The sequence below is a fragment of the Trachinotus anak genome, unplaced genomic scaffold (assembly GCF_046630095.1).
Source record: "Trachinotus anak isolate AG129_WGS33_773 ecotype Australia unplaced genomic scaffold, CSIRO_AGI_Tana_v1 ptg000021l, whole genome shotgun sequence".
Lineage (NCBI taxonomy): Eukaryota > Metazoa > Chordata > Actinopteri > Carangiformes > Carangidae > Trachinotus > Trachinotus anak.
This window is the reverse complement of record NW_027273872.1, coordinates 28,240,605-28,252,660: the sequence shown is the minus strand read 5'-3', so window position 1 is coordinate 28,252,660 and position 12,056 is coordinate 28,240,605. Positions and strand designations below refer to the sequence as shown.

General features: G+C 42.5%; 1 protein-coding gene across 2 annotated transcripts in view; it reads left to right on the top strand.

The window, feature by feature from the left end:
• The first annotated feature begins 8,716 nt into the window (after positions 1-8,716).
• The window catches only part of LOC139637851 (storkhead-box protein 2-like), a 65,042-nt gene continuing 61,702 nt past the window's right edge, over positions 8,717-12,056 (top strand). The window contains exon 1 of one of the 2 annotated variants that reach the window (XM_071506767.1): positions 8,717-9,699. In XM_071506767.1, the coding sequence (XP_071362868.1) occupies positions 9,360-9,699 (340 nt within the window). In that variant the 5' untranslated portion in view covers positions 8,717-9,359. The remainder of the gene's footprint in view (positions 9,700-12,056) is intronic. The other variant, XM_071506771.1, reaches the window with a different exon arrangement.

The window sequence follows — 12,056 nt, the reverse complement described above, 5'->3', positions numbered from 1 at the left end:
CTGCACTGCTCCTGTGTTCTCCTTTGTTACTCAGACACTCTGGCTGTGTTCAGTGTTCCCCAGTGTTGACCAATCAGTGAGCACAGCACTGGGGATACTTCAGGAACAGGGATTTTCACTCCTGTTAAGTTGGGGACTCATGAGATTTTACTAAAGAATGGATTGAATCAAATTTTGCTAGTTATCCTGTCCTTTAAGGTTCAAGCTCCAAAAATCTGCATCCTACATTTCCCATAATGCAACTTGATCATGTTTTCATTAAATGCCCCTATTGTTCAAACCGAGGGTCATGGGAGTTCCTATAATTGGATTATCACAGTAGAAAAATTGACATTGATAGGAGTTTAAACATTTTTTATGTTTTTAAAATAATTTTGTTTGAAACATTTACATTGTTACATAGTGTTACATTTGAAACACTATTTATAATTTTTTTTTTTTTTTTTTGCAAATGATTTGTTGGCCCACTTGCAATACCTTCGCAATCCTCTGGTGGGCCGCAGCCCACAGGTTGGGAACCACTCTGTTGGCAGTGTGAATTGCTCAGCGACTCCGGCGTGTATACCCAGTGCTTCTCTGAGAGCACGTTTTTCATTTATCTCAACAAACTATTCTGGTCAACCTGTTATTGAAAAACCATCAATCTATCACCACTGAATTTAAGTTTTGGATCTGTTGCTGAGCTAAAGACTTCCAGCTACTCAGTGTCCACAGAAATATCAGCCCTGTTGAGGACTGTGAGACATCAGGTCACACCTTCAACACCATCATGATACAACAACGAAACTCATTTGCAATGAGTCATCCTGAAGTGTGTCAGTTTTACCGTCTTTCTGAACAAACACAGTTAGCGTGGTCTGTGAGATAACACTGAAACAGCTCACACAGATGAGCGCTCAGTGTGCTCACTCAGTTACCTTGGTCATGTGACCCTGGCCTCGCAGGTTGTGGTGGTCCATCAACAGTCTCCGGTTTACAACACAGTCTCTCTGTCAGTGTTTGTCTGAAGCCGAACTCGGGACCTGATGACTTGAATCCACTTCAAGCTGACAGACACACAGGCCTGACAATCAATTATATTAATAATACTATGTTAGTTTATGAAGTTGTTGCATCTAATCAGTGATGCAACAAACTTAGAGCAACATGATCATTTGTGTTGTGTGTCTGTTTGTTTGTCAGCAGGTTTACACAAAAAGTCCTTCCGTGATTTGCACTGAACTTGGTGCAAGGAGGACGCCTGAGCCCATCCAGATCCAGATCATTTATGAGGATTTTTTTTCTCTGAGGTCTGATGTGTGTTGTTTGACACTGGGCTTGGTGGAGGTGTGCACTCACTCTGTGTCCTCAACACACTGCCAGCTCGAGAAAACACAAACCAACAGACAAAACAGAAGCAATGAAGAAAAGACACCTCCAATGTATTATGCAAAAAGTTCTGCAAATGGAACACATTCAGCGATCTGACAACAGGGACAAAAGGAAAACACAAATAAAACACAATTAAATACAGAAACACTGCAACTCTGACAGAACACAACACACATCTGTGGAGACACAAAAACTGATGAATGATATCACAATCAAGCGATCAGAAAGTCTGCAACCTGCAACAGCAAATATGTTTAATGGGAAACATGATTGCGACTGTAAGTGCAGATGTGTTGATTTTGAACGTATCACAGACAACATGTTTGTTTTTTCCCCACTACCTGATGTTGCAGCACAACATCCACTTAGTGACTCCAGCATTATTGAACTGCTGGGATGCAACACAGGCCTCCAGCTCACAGAATACACAGTCAACACATTACATTAGATACTTTATTTGAGTCTTGAATGACATAGATGAGTTTTCCTACTTTCCTGCTGGATTCCTGGATTTCTGAAACTTAAACCCAGTTGGCCACACTGCCTCACCTTCTGCTGCTTGGCTGGAACCATTTGCTGGAACCAGTGGTACATCTACAAGAAATAGCAAAACACAACTGGGTTCCCAACAGCCACTGTCCAAGTGATCTCAACAAAGAACAGTGGTGCAATCCAGCACTAAAAGACACTAGCAACAGTTTCACTGTTCTCTTCGCTATAACAAGCTGAATGTTACATACAGGTGAGCACATTCTCCCATCAAGTGGCGTTTCAGGCCCTATTTTATGCAAAAATAACAGTTATAAATCAGGTTAGGAGGGCTCAGAAGCACAACTCTGAGAAAAGGTCAGAACAGTTCACCTTTACTAAGGCTCAGCAGACAGACGCAGACAGTAGGCAAAGTCAAAGGTGTCAGTAACAGGTATGTAAACCAGCACCTACATTATCAGCTGCTGGATTCACACAGCAGAAAACAGGACCCCACCAATGTAGACAACTATGTATATACTGACCTGTGGGTTCAGCAGGCTTCCACTGCACCACTCTGCTCTCACATATGGGGAGCTGAGCTGATGGACCTGCTGGTTCTGTTCAGACTCTCACAGCACTGGGTTCAGTTCAGGTCAAGGAAAGATCCTGGTCTGGTTTCATACATCTGATTCATTCTGATGTTGTCACTCCACTCTTCTGTGTCCTGAAACAACCCACTGAAAGAAACCAGCTGCCTTTTAGCTGAGGGTGTGATCGTACAAACGAATCTGAAATGTTTAAATGCAAACAAGAGTTTTCAGTTAATGAATTATCACCACATGAAAGACAGTTTATCTACCCCTCGTGCTGCAGATATCTGTGTATACATGAACAATACATTGGGTTGAGCCTGTGAATATTCTCATTTGTCCAGGTCATAGTATCTCAAAGGAGTTTTAAATCGAAAGCAACTGGACCTGGTTATTTGTCTGGAAGACGTTTCACCTCTCACCCAAGAGGCTTCATCAGTTCCTTCTCGCACCTGACCAGGCTGGGACTGGTCCAACTATCTGGTGTGGAGACCCAGGTATTTAACCTCTGGGAGGGGCTTTCACAAGGCTGATGATGTCATTGGTTTTCTTTCTGAAAACTGCTTCTGCTTCCAGAAAGAAAAGTAGCAAAATGGTTGAGAAAGAAAAACCAAACAAGAGAAACAGCATAGTCATCCCATATGTGTCTGGGGTATCAGAAAAACTCAGGAGGATCTTCAACAAACACATTATCCCTGTGTATTTCAAACCCAGCAACACACTCAGAGACTGGTACACCCCAAGGACAGAACACCACACACCCGAAAAAGCAATCTGGTGTATGCAGTCCAATGCAATGAGGAATGCAAAGACCTCTACATTGGAGAAACAAAACAACCACTGCATAAACGCATGGCCCAACACAGGAGAGCTAACTCCTCAGGCTTGGACTCTGCTGTCCATTTACATCTTAAGGAGAAAGCCCACTCCTTTGAGGACAGCAAGGTTCACATCCTGGACAGAGAGGACAGGTGGTTTGAAAGAGGAGTGAAAGAAGCCATCTATGTGAAAGTAGAGAAACCATCCCTCAACAGGGGAGGGGGCCTCAGACACCACCTATCTCCAATTTACAATGCTGCCCTTTCATCCCTTCCCAGGAGATTCACCAATTTAACCTCTAAGAGAAACAACTGTTCACAAGTGGCATGTGACTCCAACGACTGTCGTTATAACACAAGAGGGCTCTAACGAAGTGGAAACCAACTCTCCACCAAGACAGTCACTCTAACGACTGTCGTTGGCACATGAGCACAAAGGGAACCAATGACATCATCAGCCTTGTGAAACCCCTCCCAGAGGTTAAATACCTGGGTCTCCACACCAGATAGTTGGACCAGTCCCAGCCTGGTCAGGTGCGAGAAAGAACTGATGAAGCCTCTTGGATGAGAGGTGAAACGTCTTCCTAGACAAATAACCAAGTCCAGTTGCTTTCGATTTAAAACTCCTTTGAAATACATTGGGTTGTTTTCATTCTTTCTGGTGATTTAAAGATCTCACACAAATAAAATTAAAAAATGATCATTCCATATGTTCCTGTCGAAGAGCAGACCTCTGAATAAACTGTGAGGATTCCTATAAAGCATGTACAATATGGCAGATATAGGGTCCTTAAATCTGCCTTATTGCTCACCCTCTCTGGTCCCCTCTTACCCTAAAATTGATTCAGGAACAGCAGCAGTTTCTTGTCTGAGGACTTCTGAGTCATGAGGAAATAAAGGCCTGTGTGATGACCTCAGCATCTTTAAAACCCAAACTGGTCCAGTCATCGTCATATTTTTCTTAAATGATAAAACTGACATGATAGTAAAAAGCTCACATGTTCTTCAGCTCAGGCTCAGTGATGTTACCAGCAGCTCCTGGTTTTCTGGGCCAATACTAAGAACCTCTGTTTTTCAGTATTTAAATGTGGGGACATTCAATCTGTCACATCTGTTACACACTTATTTCAGAATCAAAGTAACTGCACTGACAACAGTCTTCAAATCAGTGTGTCACATAAGGTGTACCCTCAACTGATGACTCAGCAGGATTTATCATGGATTATCCTGCAGAGGGAAAGTCAGGCCTGTGTTTGTGAGTATGAACAAGAGCAACAGATTTTTACCATCAGCTGTCACTTCAGGGCAGTTTGATAAAGTAAATTGCAAAAGAAGCAACCTTCCCAGGATCTCTCTGTACTGCCCTCGCCCCTGGGTGCTGCATGCTCCTGTTGCAGGAGCAGAAGTGCCCCCTTGTGGGGCTGCAGGGGTAGAACTAACTGTTGTTCCTATTTCTTGGATGTGTGATTCAAGCTTCAGGAAATTCAGGTTTATAAAGGCAGGTTCAACTAAGTTTAACTTAATTTATCATGCAAACGTATTCTTGAGGTCTTGAGGACACATATGCAAACACCGTAGTGCAAATAGTCGTGTGTGTGTGTGTGTGTGTCTAGCTAATAGCATTGGTAAAATGAAACACAGGTAACATCAACATTTCAGTTGAATTGCGACATCATATTCAAGCTAGAGTTTCTTGTAGAAGTCAAAACAAAACCCACAGAGACAAATACTTGAGTGAAAACACACTGAAGCAACTGTATTAAAACACAGATGATAAATACATGTTACCAAAACCGAATGTTAATCTAATGAGCTTTTCAACTGATCAGTGAAGGGGGAAGTTCTCACTGATACTGGAGCTGCGGGGCAGTGAAGCAGGGAGTCACAGTACTGTAACATTCATAGTTATTATTCAGCATGTTGTCCCTGATTTGTTTTGGACCTGGTGTTTAGAAACAACTTTGTGCATGTGAGTTTTAGCCTGTCTTGTGTTACTGTGCTTTACTAGACAGCAGTGGGGCAGAGTGGGAGTTTCACAGTGCAGAGCTCCCCCTGGTGTTGGGTTTTCAGGAGGTGGACGTGGACTGCTGTTGCAACCAGGCTCATGGGCATCAGAGCCCTCAAGTGCTGTTCATTTTTAATACTGTATGTATGTATTTTTTTCTTTTTTTAATCAATATTTTTATTAGACTTTATCATAAAAAAGTACAAAACAGACCAACACACCAGACAGTGTCAGAGGGGAAGGCTACATCATATAGAGAGGGAGAGATCACGTCCCCCTCCAAACTCCAAAACAGAACCACAGTTTTGCTCTTCCCTATAGACACTACACTATTATCCACACTTACACAAATAAACACACAAACCAGTATAAACAAATACAAAAACGAACTGTTAACATAAACAGTACAGCATCACTAACCCATAAGCACTTATATATTGGAGTTCAGGAAACCCTTTAGCAAATCAGTCATGCACTAGTACGTCGTGTGGTTTCCCAGCTGTGATCCACCAGGCCCCGCAACACAACAGCTGCCAGTCTAGTACCTGTATATTCTAACAATGGGACCATATCTTATAGAACACCTTAATATTACACTTAGACCTGTATTTCAAATATACCATAGGTATTACATCAATAATAATCTTATGCCTTCCAGCTAATGTTGGAGGTTTACAGTCTATCCATTTCAGCAGTATATTTCTTCTTGCAAAAAAAGACAAAAAGTAAGGATACATGGAAGTCTTTTAGAATGTGCATTTCTATGTTGTGTGTCTAGCAGAACAAACAATAGACACATAGGCTCCTTCCTCAGTTTAATATCAAGAATTAGACATAATCTATCCTTCATCCTATTAGTGACTGGGATGATATTTGCCAATTGCTTCATCAATGTCTGTATTCAGGTCAGTGTTCCACTCTCCAGGCATGAGTGCAGGCTTTCCTTTATCACATTTAGAGAGTGCTCTATAGCCAAGGCCCAGAATGCCTTTCTTCTGTCCAACAGAAACTACATTCTCCAGCAAGGTGGCAGAGTAAAACTTGCACATGTTCTCTGGATATGTTCTGTCCTGGATACAGTCTGGAGTCAAATGTTTGAATTACTTGGTAAATTATTTGGTTTCCCTTGACCAACTGTTAGCCATGAGCCACACACACACACACGCACACACACACTGTTGGCAGAGTGCACACTGAACTGGCCCAAGAAGGAACCTTTATCCCATGACAGGTGACAGTCAGTGATTAAAGCAGTCTAGGTCAGGTCAGTTTGGTTGAAAGCAGCAGAAGACTAACCTTCTTAAGAGAGAGGCAGGTACACTTGTGAGTGGTGATGTTGCAGCTAGAAGTCAATACACACCCAGATTGTTCCTATTGGTGTGTTAGGTCTTCTTCTCCTACTTTTTTAATGTTACATCATTAGTAGCACATGAAGAAGCAGATGCTACCTTTCTGGACTCTGGTGACCACACCCTGGGGTACTTTTGATGTTTGGATCCCTTAACCTGCGGCTGCGGTTCAAAAGTCTTTTTAGCTTAGGAAAGTTTCTAACTGGATGAAATGACCTGAAGTATCTAAGTAGCAGCCATGATAAGAGTTATCTAAATGATAAGGAAAGGAGTTCCAATGCTCCCTATCTTATCTCCTTTAACATAGGACACACTGCACCTTCCTTTACCAAAGGGAAGGAGGAAATGCCGTCCCACAATTTGCAGCAAAATTTAAAGTGAAACAACTGTGGATGTATTGGATGCACCATTGTAGTTTAACACTGGCTGACCCACATAAATATAGAAACAACAGAGCAGCTGTTTTATGTTTGTGACACGATCCAGAATTTAAAGTTCCAAATCCATAAATATAGATTTATTCTCTTTAAATCTGTCCAGATTGATAGAAACAATATCATAACAAAATACTATATACATAAATATCATTTCACTAAATCACCTCCCATTGTGTAAAACACTAAACATTAATTTTCTCCACTTAACAAATGCATAAAAATGTCAAAAGTGTCAATACTAGGAGACTCTATAAACTTCTGTCTGAACATCATTTATTCTGATCTCTTGGTCAGTTCCTTATTTTTATTGAATTATTATTTTCATTGATCAACTTCCTTTCATGTTGTCTTATTTCAACATTTCAATCCTCTTTGCTTCTGTGGTTAAAGGAGTATTTAGCATCCATGTGTTATCAATAAAGCTGGCTTTAAAAAAAGCCTAATGAAAGTTCAGACGGATTCTCTCCACACTGCTGTTGTCTTTTCCTAAGTCTTATGAATTCTCCTTCACACCTTTCTTTGACCTTATGACGTTTTCCATCAAGGTTGAGGAAAAGTGGTTAGGAAAGGAGGTTATTTTGACTTCTTGACTGCAGCCTAAATCTCCTAATGCAGGTAAATATAACTATTGTTGTATCTGGAACACCTGTGGTGCCTGGTGGGTTCCAGGATACATAAGCCCTGGCTGAAAATGGGCAAGATACCCTTGTTGCACATTAAAAACTGCATTCATTTCAGCAACTCTGGAAACGTGTATAAAAGAATGTAATCAATTTATAAATCAAATTCTGCAGTGTGAAATTTACAATCAACTGTGACTGTCAAAAAAATCAAGAATCAAAAATTACAGCTGTGGATGAAGGTAAAGGTGAACTTCACTGTCACAACCGTAATAAAAAGAACTGTAACAACAATAAACTATTATTCATCATGAGTCCTTGTGTGTTAGACAGTTTATATGGGGCAGAGTCACAGTTTGGGGAAGAAGCTGATCTGAAGTCTGTTCATGTTCACAGTTTCTTGGTTTACCCAGGTCACTGTGAAAGTGACAAAAAGGCAAACAGGCTATTTGACGGTAAATGTACCATAGTAACAACCTCTCTATAGGCAGCTAAGTGATGCTCCTGGAACAGCACACTGATCTCAACTATCATGACTAAGAACTATGAATGAAAACTCTAATGTTTTATACTATTTACAATTTGTTAGTTACAGTGTGTTGTACTGTACGAAAGAACAGGATCACTTAATATAATGAAGACCCTCAGATGGGTTCTCCTTCACTGATAAAGGCCAGAGGTATGTGTTTCTGAACTAGTGGTGGTTGATGGACGTAAAATAACTGTCCACCTCCAGAAGAGATTTCAGAGTTGAAATGAAGTATAGAATCATTCAGAGAGAAGTAGAATAAAACACCAACATCCTCAAAATTTACATTGACAAGGCATTTTCCCAGTATTGCAACTGATGGACTGATATTTATAGAGTCGGTTTCCTTACTGACATAAGGTCAGTTAAAGGACTTCAGGCCATCACACACACACACACACACACACACAGACACACAAAGATAAAAAAAAGCATGCTTCAGTGGCTCTCATCTCTGCTGGCCGCATGTAAACATTGTGAGTTTTAATTTGACAGTCTCTCCGGAAGTTGGTGTCATGACGTTGTTCCTGACTTGACGCAGCTCCGTACCGACGCTGCCATCGCTGTACCTGAATGAGACCGTCCTGCATCCTGCTGTGCTCCCTGCTCCGGACCGGAGCGTGCCAGGCCAGAGACACGACGCGGTTCTCCCGCGGCTGCAGACACCTCGCCTCCTGTTAACCTTGAGGGACGGTCAAAGAGAAAAACATACAGGTGTCCCACGACACCGGGCTGCTGCCCGGCGACGAGAGGAGGGGGCTGGCCGCATCTGTTGCCTGGGTGAATTCATTAACACGTTAGCATCCAGCTAGCTGGCTGTAGTCCCAGGTACCTAACGTAACTACGGGCTTCACACAGAAAAGCACGAATGTCAACTCCAGTTTGTGGTGGACAGCGCTCCACATGAGTCTGCAGTAAATACCGGGACCGGTAACGGGGCGATATATCACGTCCGGAGAAGAAGACGGACCGGGAATGGGTTTGATGTGAGGTTCGGGAGCTAGCGGGCTAGCTTCATGGAAACACAGCGGTAGTCTGCAGAGCGTAGCTTGTCGCTACACACCCTGCTAGCTAACATGGATGATTCCCGTTGAGCCTCACGGTGTGTCACATCGGTCAATGCAATGAGAACACTGCTTTCCTCAGACAGCTAGAAGGCCGACGCGATAATGGAGTCTTTCCTGCAGATAGCTCCCCACTCCCTGGCAATAGTACTGTCCAGGGTCGGGGCTGGGGAGGCGGTGGGGGCGGCCGGGGTGTCGGAGAGCGACGAGCTGCCGAGACACCACACCGGCTATGAGATTTTTGCCGATTTTAAAGCAGAAAATACCCAGCAGCATGTGTGGAACCAGCGGATTACCGAGGCTGTGTCAGAGACCTTCTTCCTGGGCTGGATAGACGAGCATGTGCTGCTGATCCAGGGGAAGGAGGATCACCTGGAGGTGCTGAGGGAGGGATGGATGCGGAGGTCCCTCAATCCGCCCCGGGGATTCACCATCAAATACCTGGGTAAGGCCTCTACACCCTCTCCCTGTTTAGGGTTAGGCCCACTCATGTCCCCTGATTAGAGCGTATGTTTTCATTGATACTTTGAGATACTATTACCCCTCCATTCATCATCATCATCATCATCAGCCTCCTGGTCTATTTCTCTGTTGCATTCAGACTCAGCTCTGTCAGATCTTCCAGTGTCTTGTGCCACGTTGTACATTTTAAGAAGCAGCTGCATCGGAGGCAGTAAAAGTAAAGGTAGATTGTAATTGCTTTAAAATCACAGAGGTGGATGGATACATCACAGTCTCTAATTTACACCAGATAATTTGGTTTAGTTGCTGATTGTGCACCTTTTCTGCCTGCACATGTTCAGAACTAGACCGCTGTTAGACATGAAATTAAGTCCACATGATTTTTCTCTTGTGACCCACAATAAGACAACTCACTAACCAGTGACTAGTTTTGCAGTGTTACACCAACAGCTAGTGGTGTAGAGGGGGTGACACAGTCAAAACTTTTTTTCTGAGCTGTTTATTTGATAAAACTGGGTTTACAGTCATTTTCAGCCTCACTTGGAATATTCATTTTGTGGTTAATCTATGGTGCTGTCACACCACAGACAGTGCTGGTAAAGTGATGTGTTGTCTGGTCCGCCAACTCTCAGGGCTGCCCCAGCTGCTAACAGGCTACAACATAATGCTCAATGCCTGGTTGGTGGGAGCTGGGCCCAGTGTCACCAGCTTTGCACTGAACTCAACACTGGCTTCACTTCATCCATGTTCTCCAATGTTACAGCTGCAATGATTAATCATTTAGTCTTTTTACATGAAGATAGGTATTTTGATAATTAATTCATCATTTGTCATTTTTTAAGCAAAAGTGGGCAAATTTTCTGTCTTCAAACAGAAAGATTTTCTGCTGTTTTCTGTTTCATGTCACAGTGAAGTGAAAGTCTTTGGGTGTTGGGCTGTTAATCTGACAGAACAAGACATCTGAAGGTGTTAATTTGACTTAACTAGATGGGCATCTTTCCGTTTTTTTTTTAACATTTTATAGATTTAATGAGTAAGCGACTAATTGTGAAAATAAATGTAAGTTTAATTGATTGAGAATGAAAATGATTAGACAGAAACTAAACCAAAGTATTTCAGGAGTCAGGCTTATCATTTACTGGTCATCACAGTCTCGACAAAAATTTACTGTGTGCATTTATCTGGAGCCTCCTTATCTCTTCCTTGTTTTGTTGTCTGCCCTCTGACAGACTCATATTAAATAGGACCTGCCCTCTTGCTGCAGGGCAACCAATCAAAAATAACATAGAACAACCAATGTGTCAGCTCTACATACCTTAGCAGCGAGCTATCTCATGAGAGAGGGTTAGTGTTGTGTTCAGCCTCTGACCTCAAAACTCATCAGAACCTCCAGTTATCGTCCTCCAGCCTCCCTCCTTTTTTCCTGCTCTCTGTGCATCTGTGAAGCAGCGCTACTTTTATAAAAGTTCAAATTTACACTCCTGTTAAAATATTTTCAACATTTACTAGCGTGTCTTTGCCTCAGTTTGTGCCACCCTGGTTGAATTTGTGTTCATTTGTGTCTCTCCATTGAGTTTACATGCTGTCCTGTGGAGTGACTCCAGCTCGATGACCTTTGACCTCCGCCTAGTTCATGGTGCGTTTTGGTGTTCATTCAGTCTCTTGTCCAGGATCCTTGTTGTTTCATTGATGTAGCCTATAGTTGGCAATACAATGATATACCCAGGGGCCGGGTTAGGGGGGGCACAGGCCCCTCAAAAACCTGATTGGCCGCTTTTGGTGTCAGAAGGTGGTGGAACTTGACTTGTGAGTATAAATGAATGTAGAACATTTAGCGCAATGAGTACTGACAAAATTTGATTCTGAACTAAATAATTATCATGATAAATAATAATTAAACATTCATCATCTGTAATAATTATTTTTTGTTTGTTGTTTATGAAAACTAAGAATTGTTGGGTTTTCGTGAACTTTGATGAGCCCTCAAAGGGAGTTGGTCGTCTTTTACAGAGGCTGCCATGTTGCACCGCCATGTTTCTACAGCAGCTCAGAACAGGCAAACCAAACACTGGCTCTGGAGAGGCCCCTTCACCTTTTTACATTACCTACCAAGGCCACCGTAGTTCTTACTACATGCTTGTAAAGGGAGGGGTGAGGGGAGGGGTATTCATACGGTTACAGTCTGCAGCCCCACCAGTAGATGGCACTAGATTCTCCACACTGCTCCTTTAAATAGCTGCTACAGTCTGGAGGATGATCTGCGCTTCACTCAGTCCATTGTTGTTTCAAAACTGTTTCCGTAGTTGTTTTGTCACTAAACTGTATCACTGTGAAGCGACC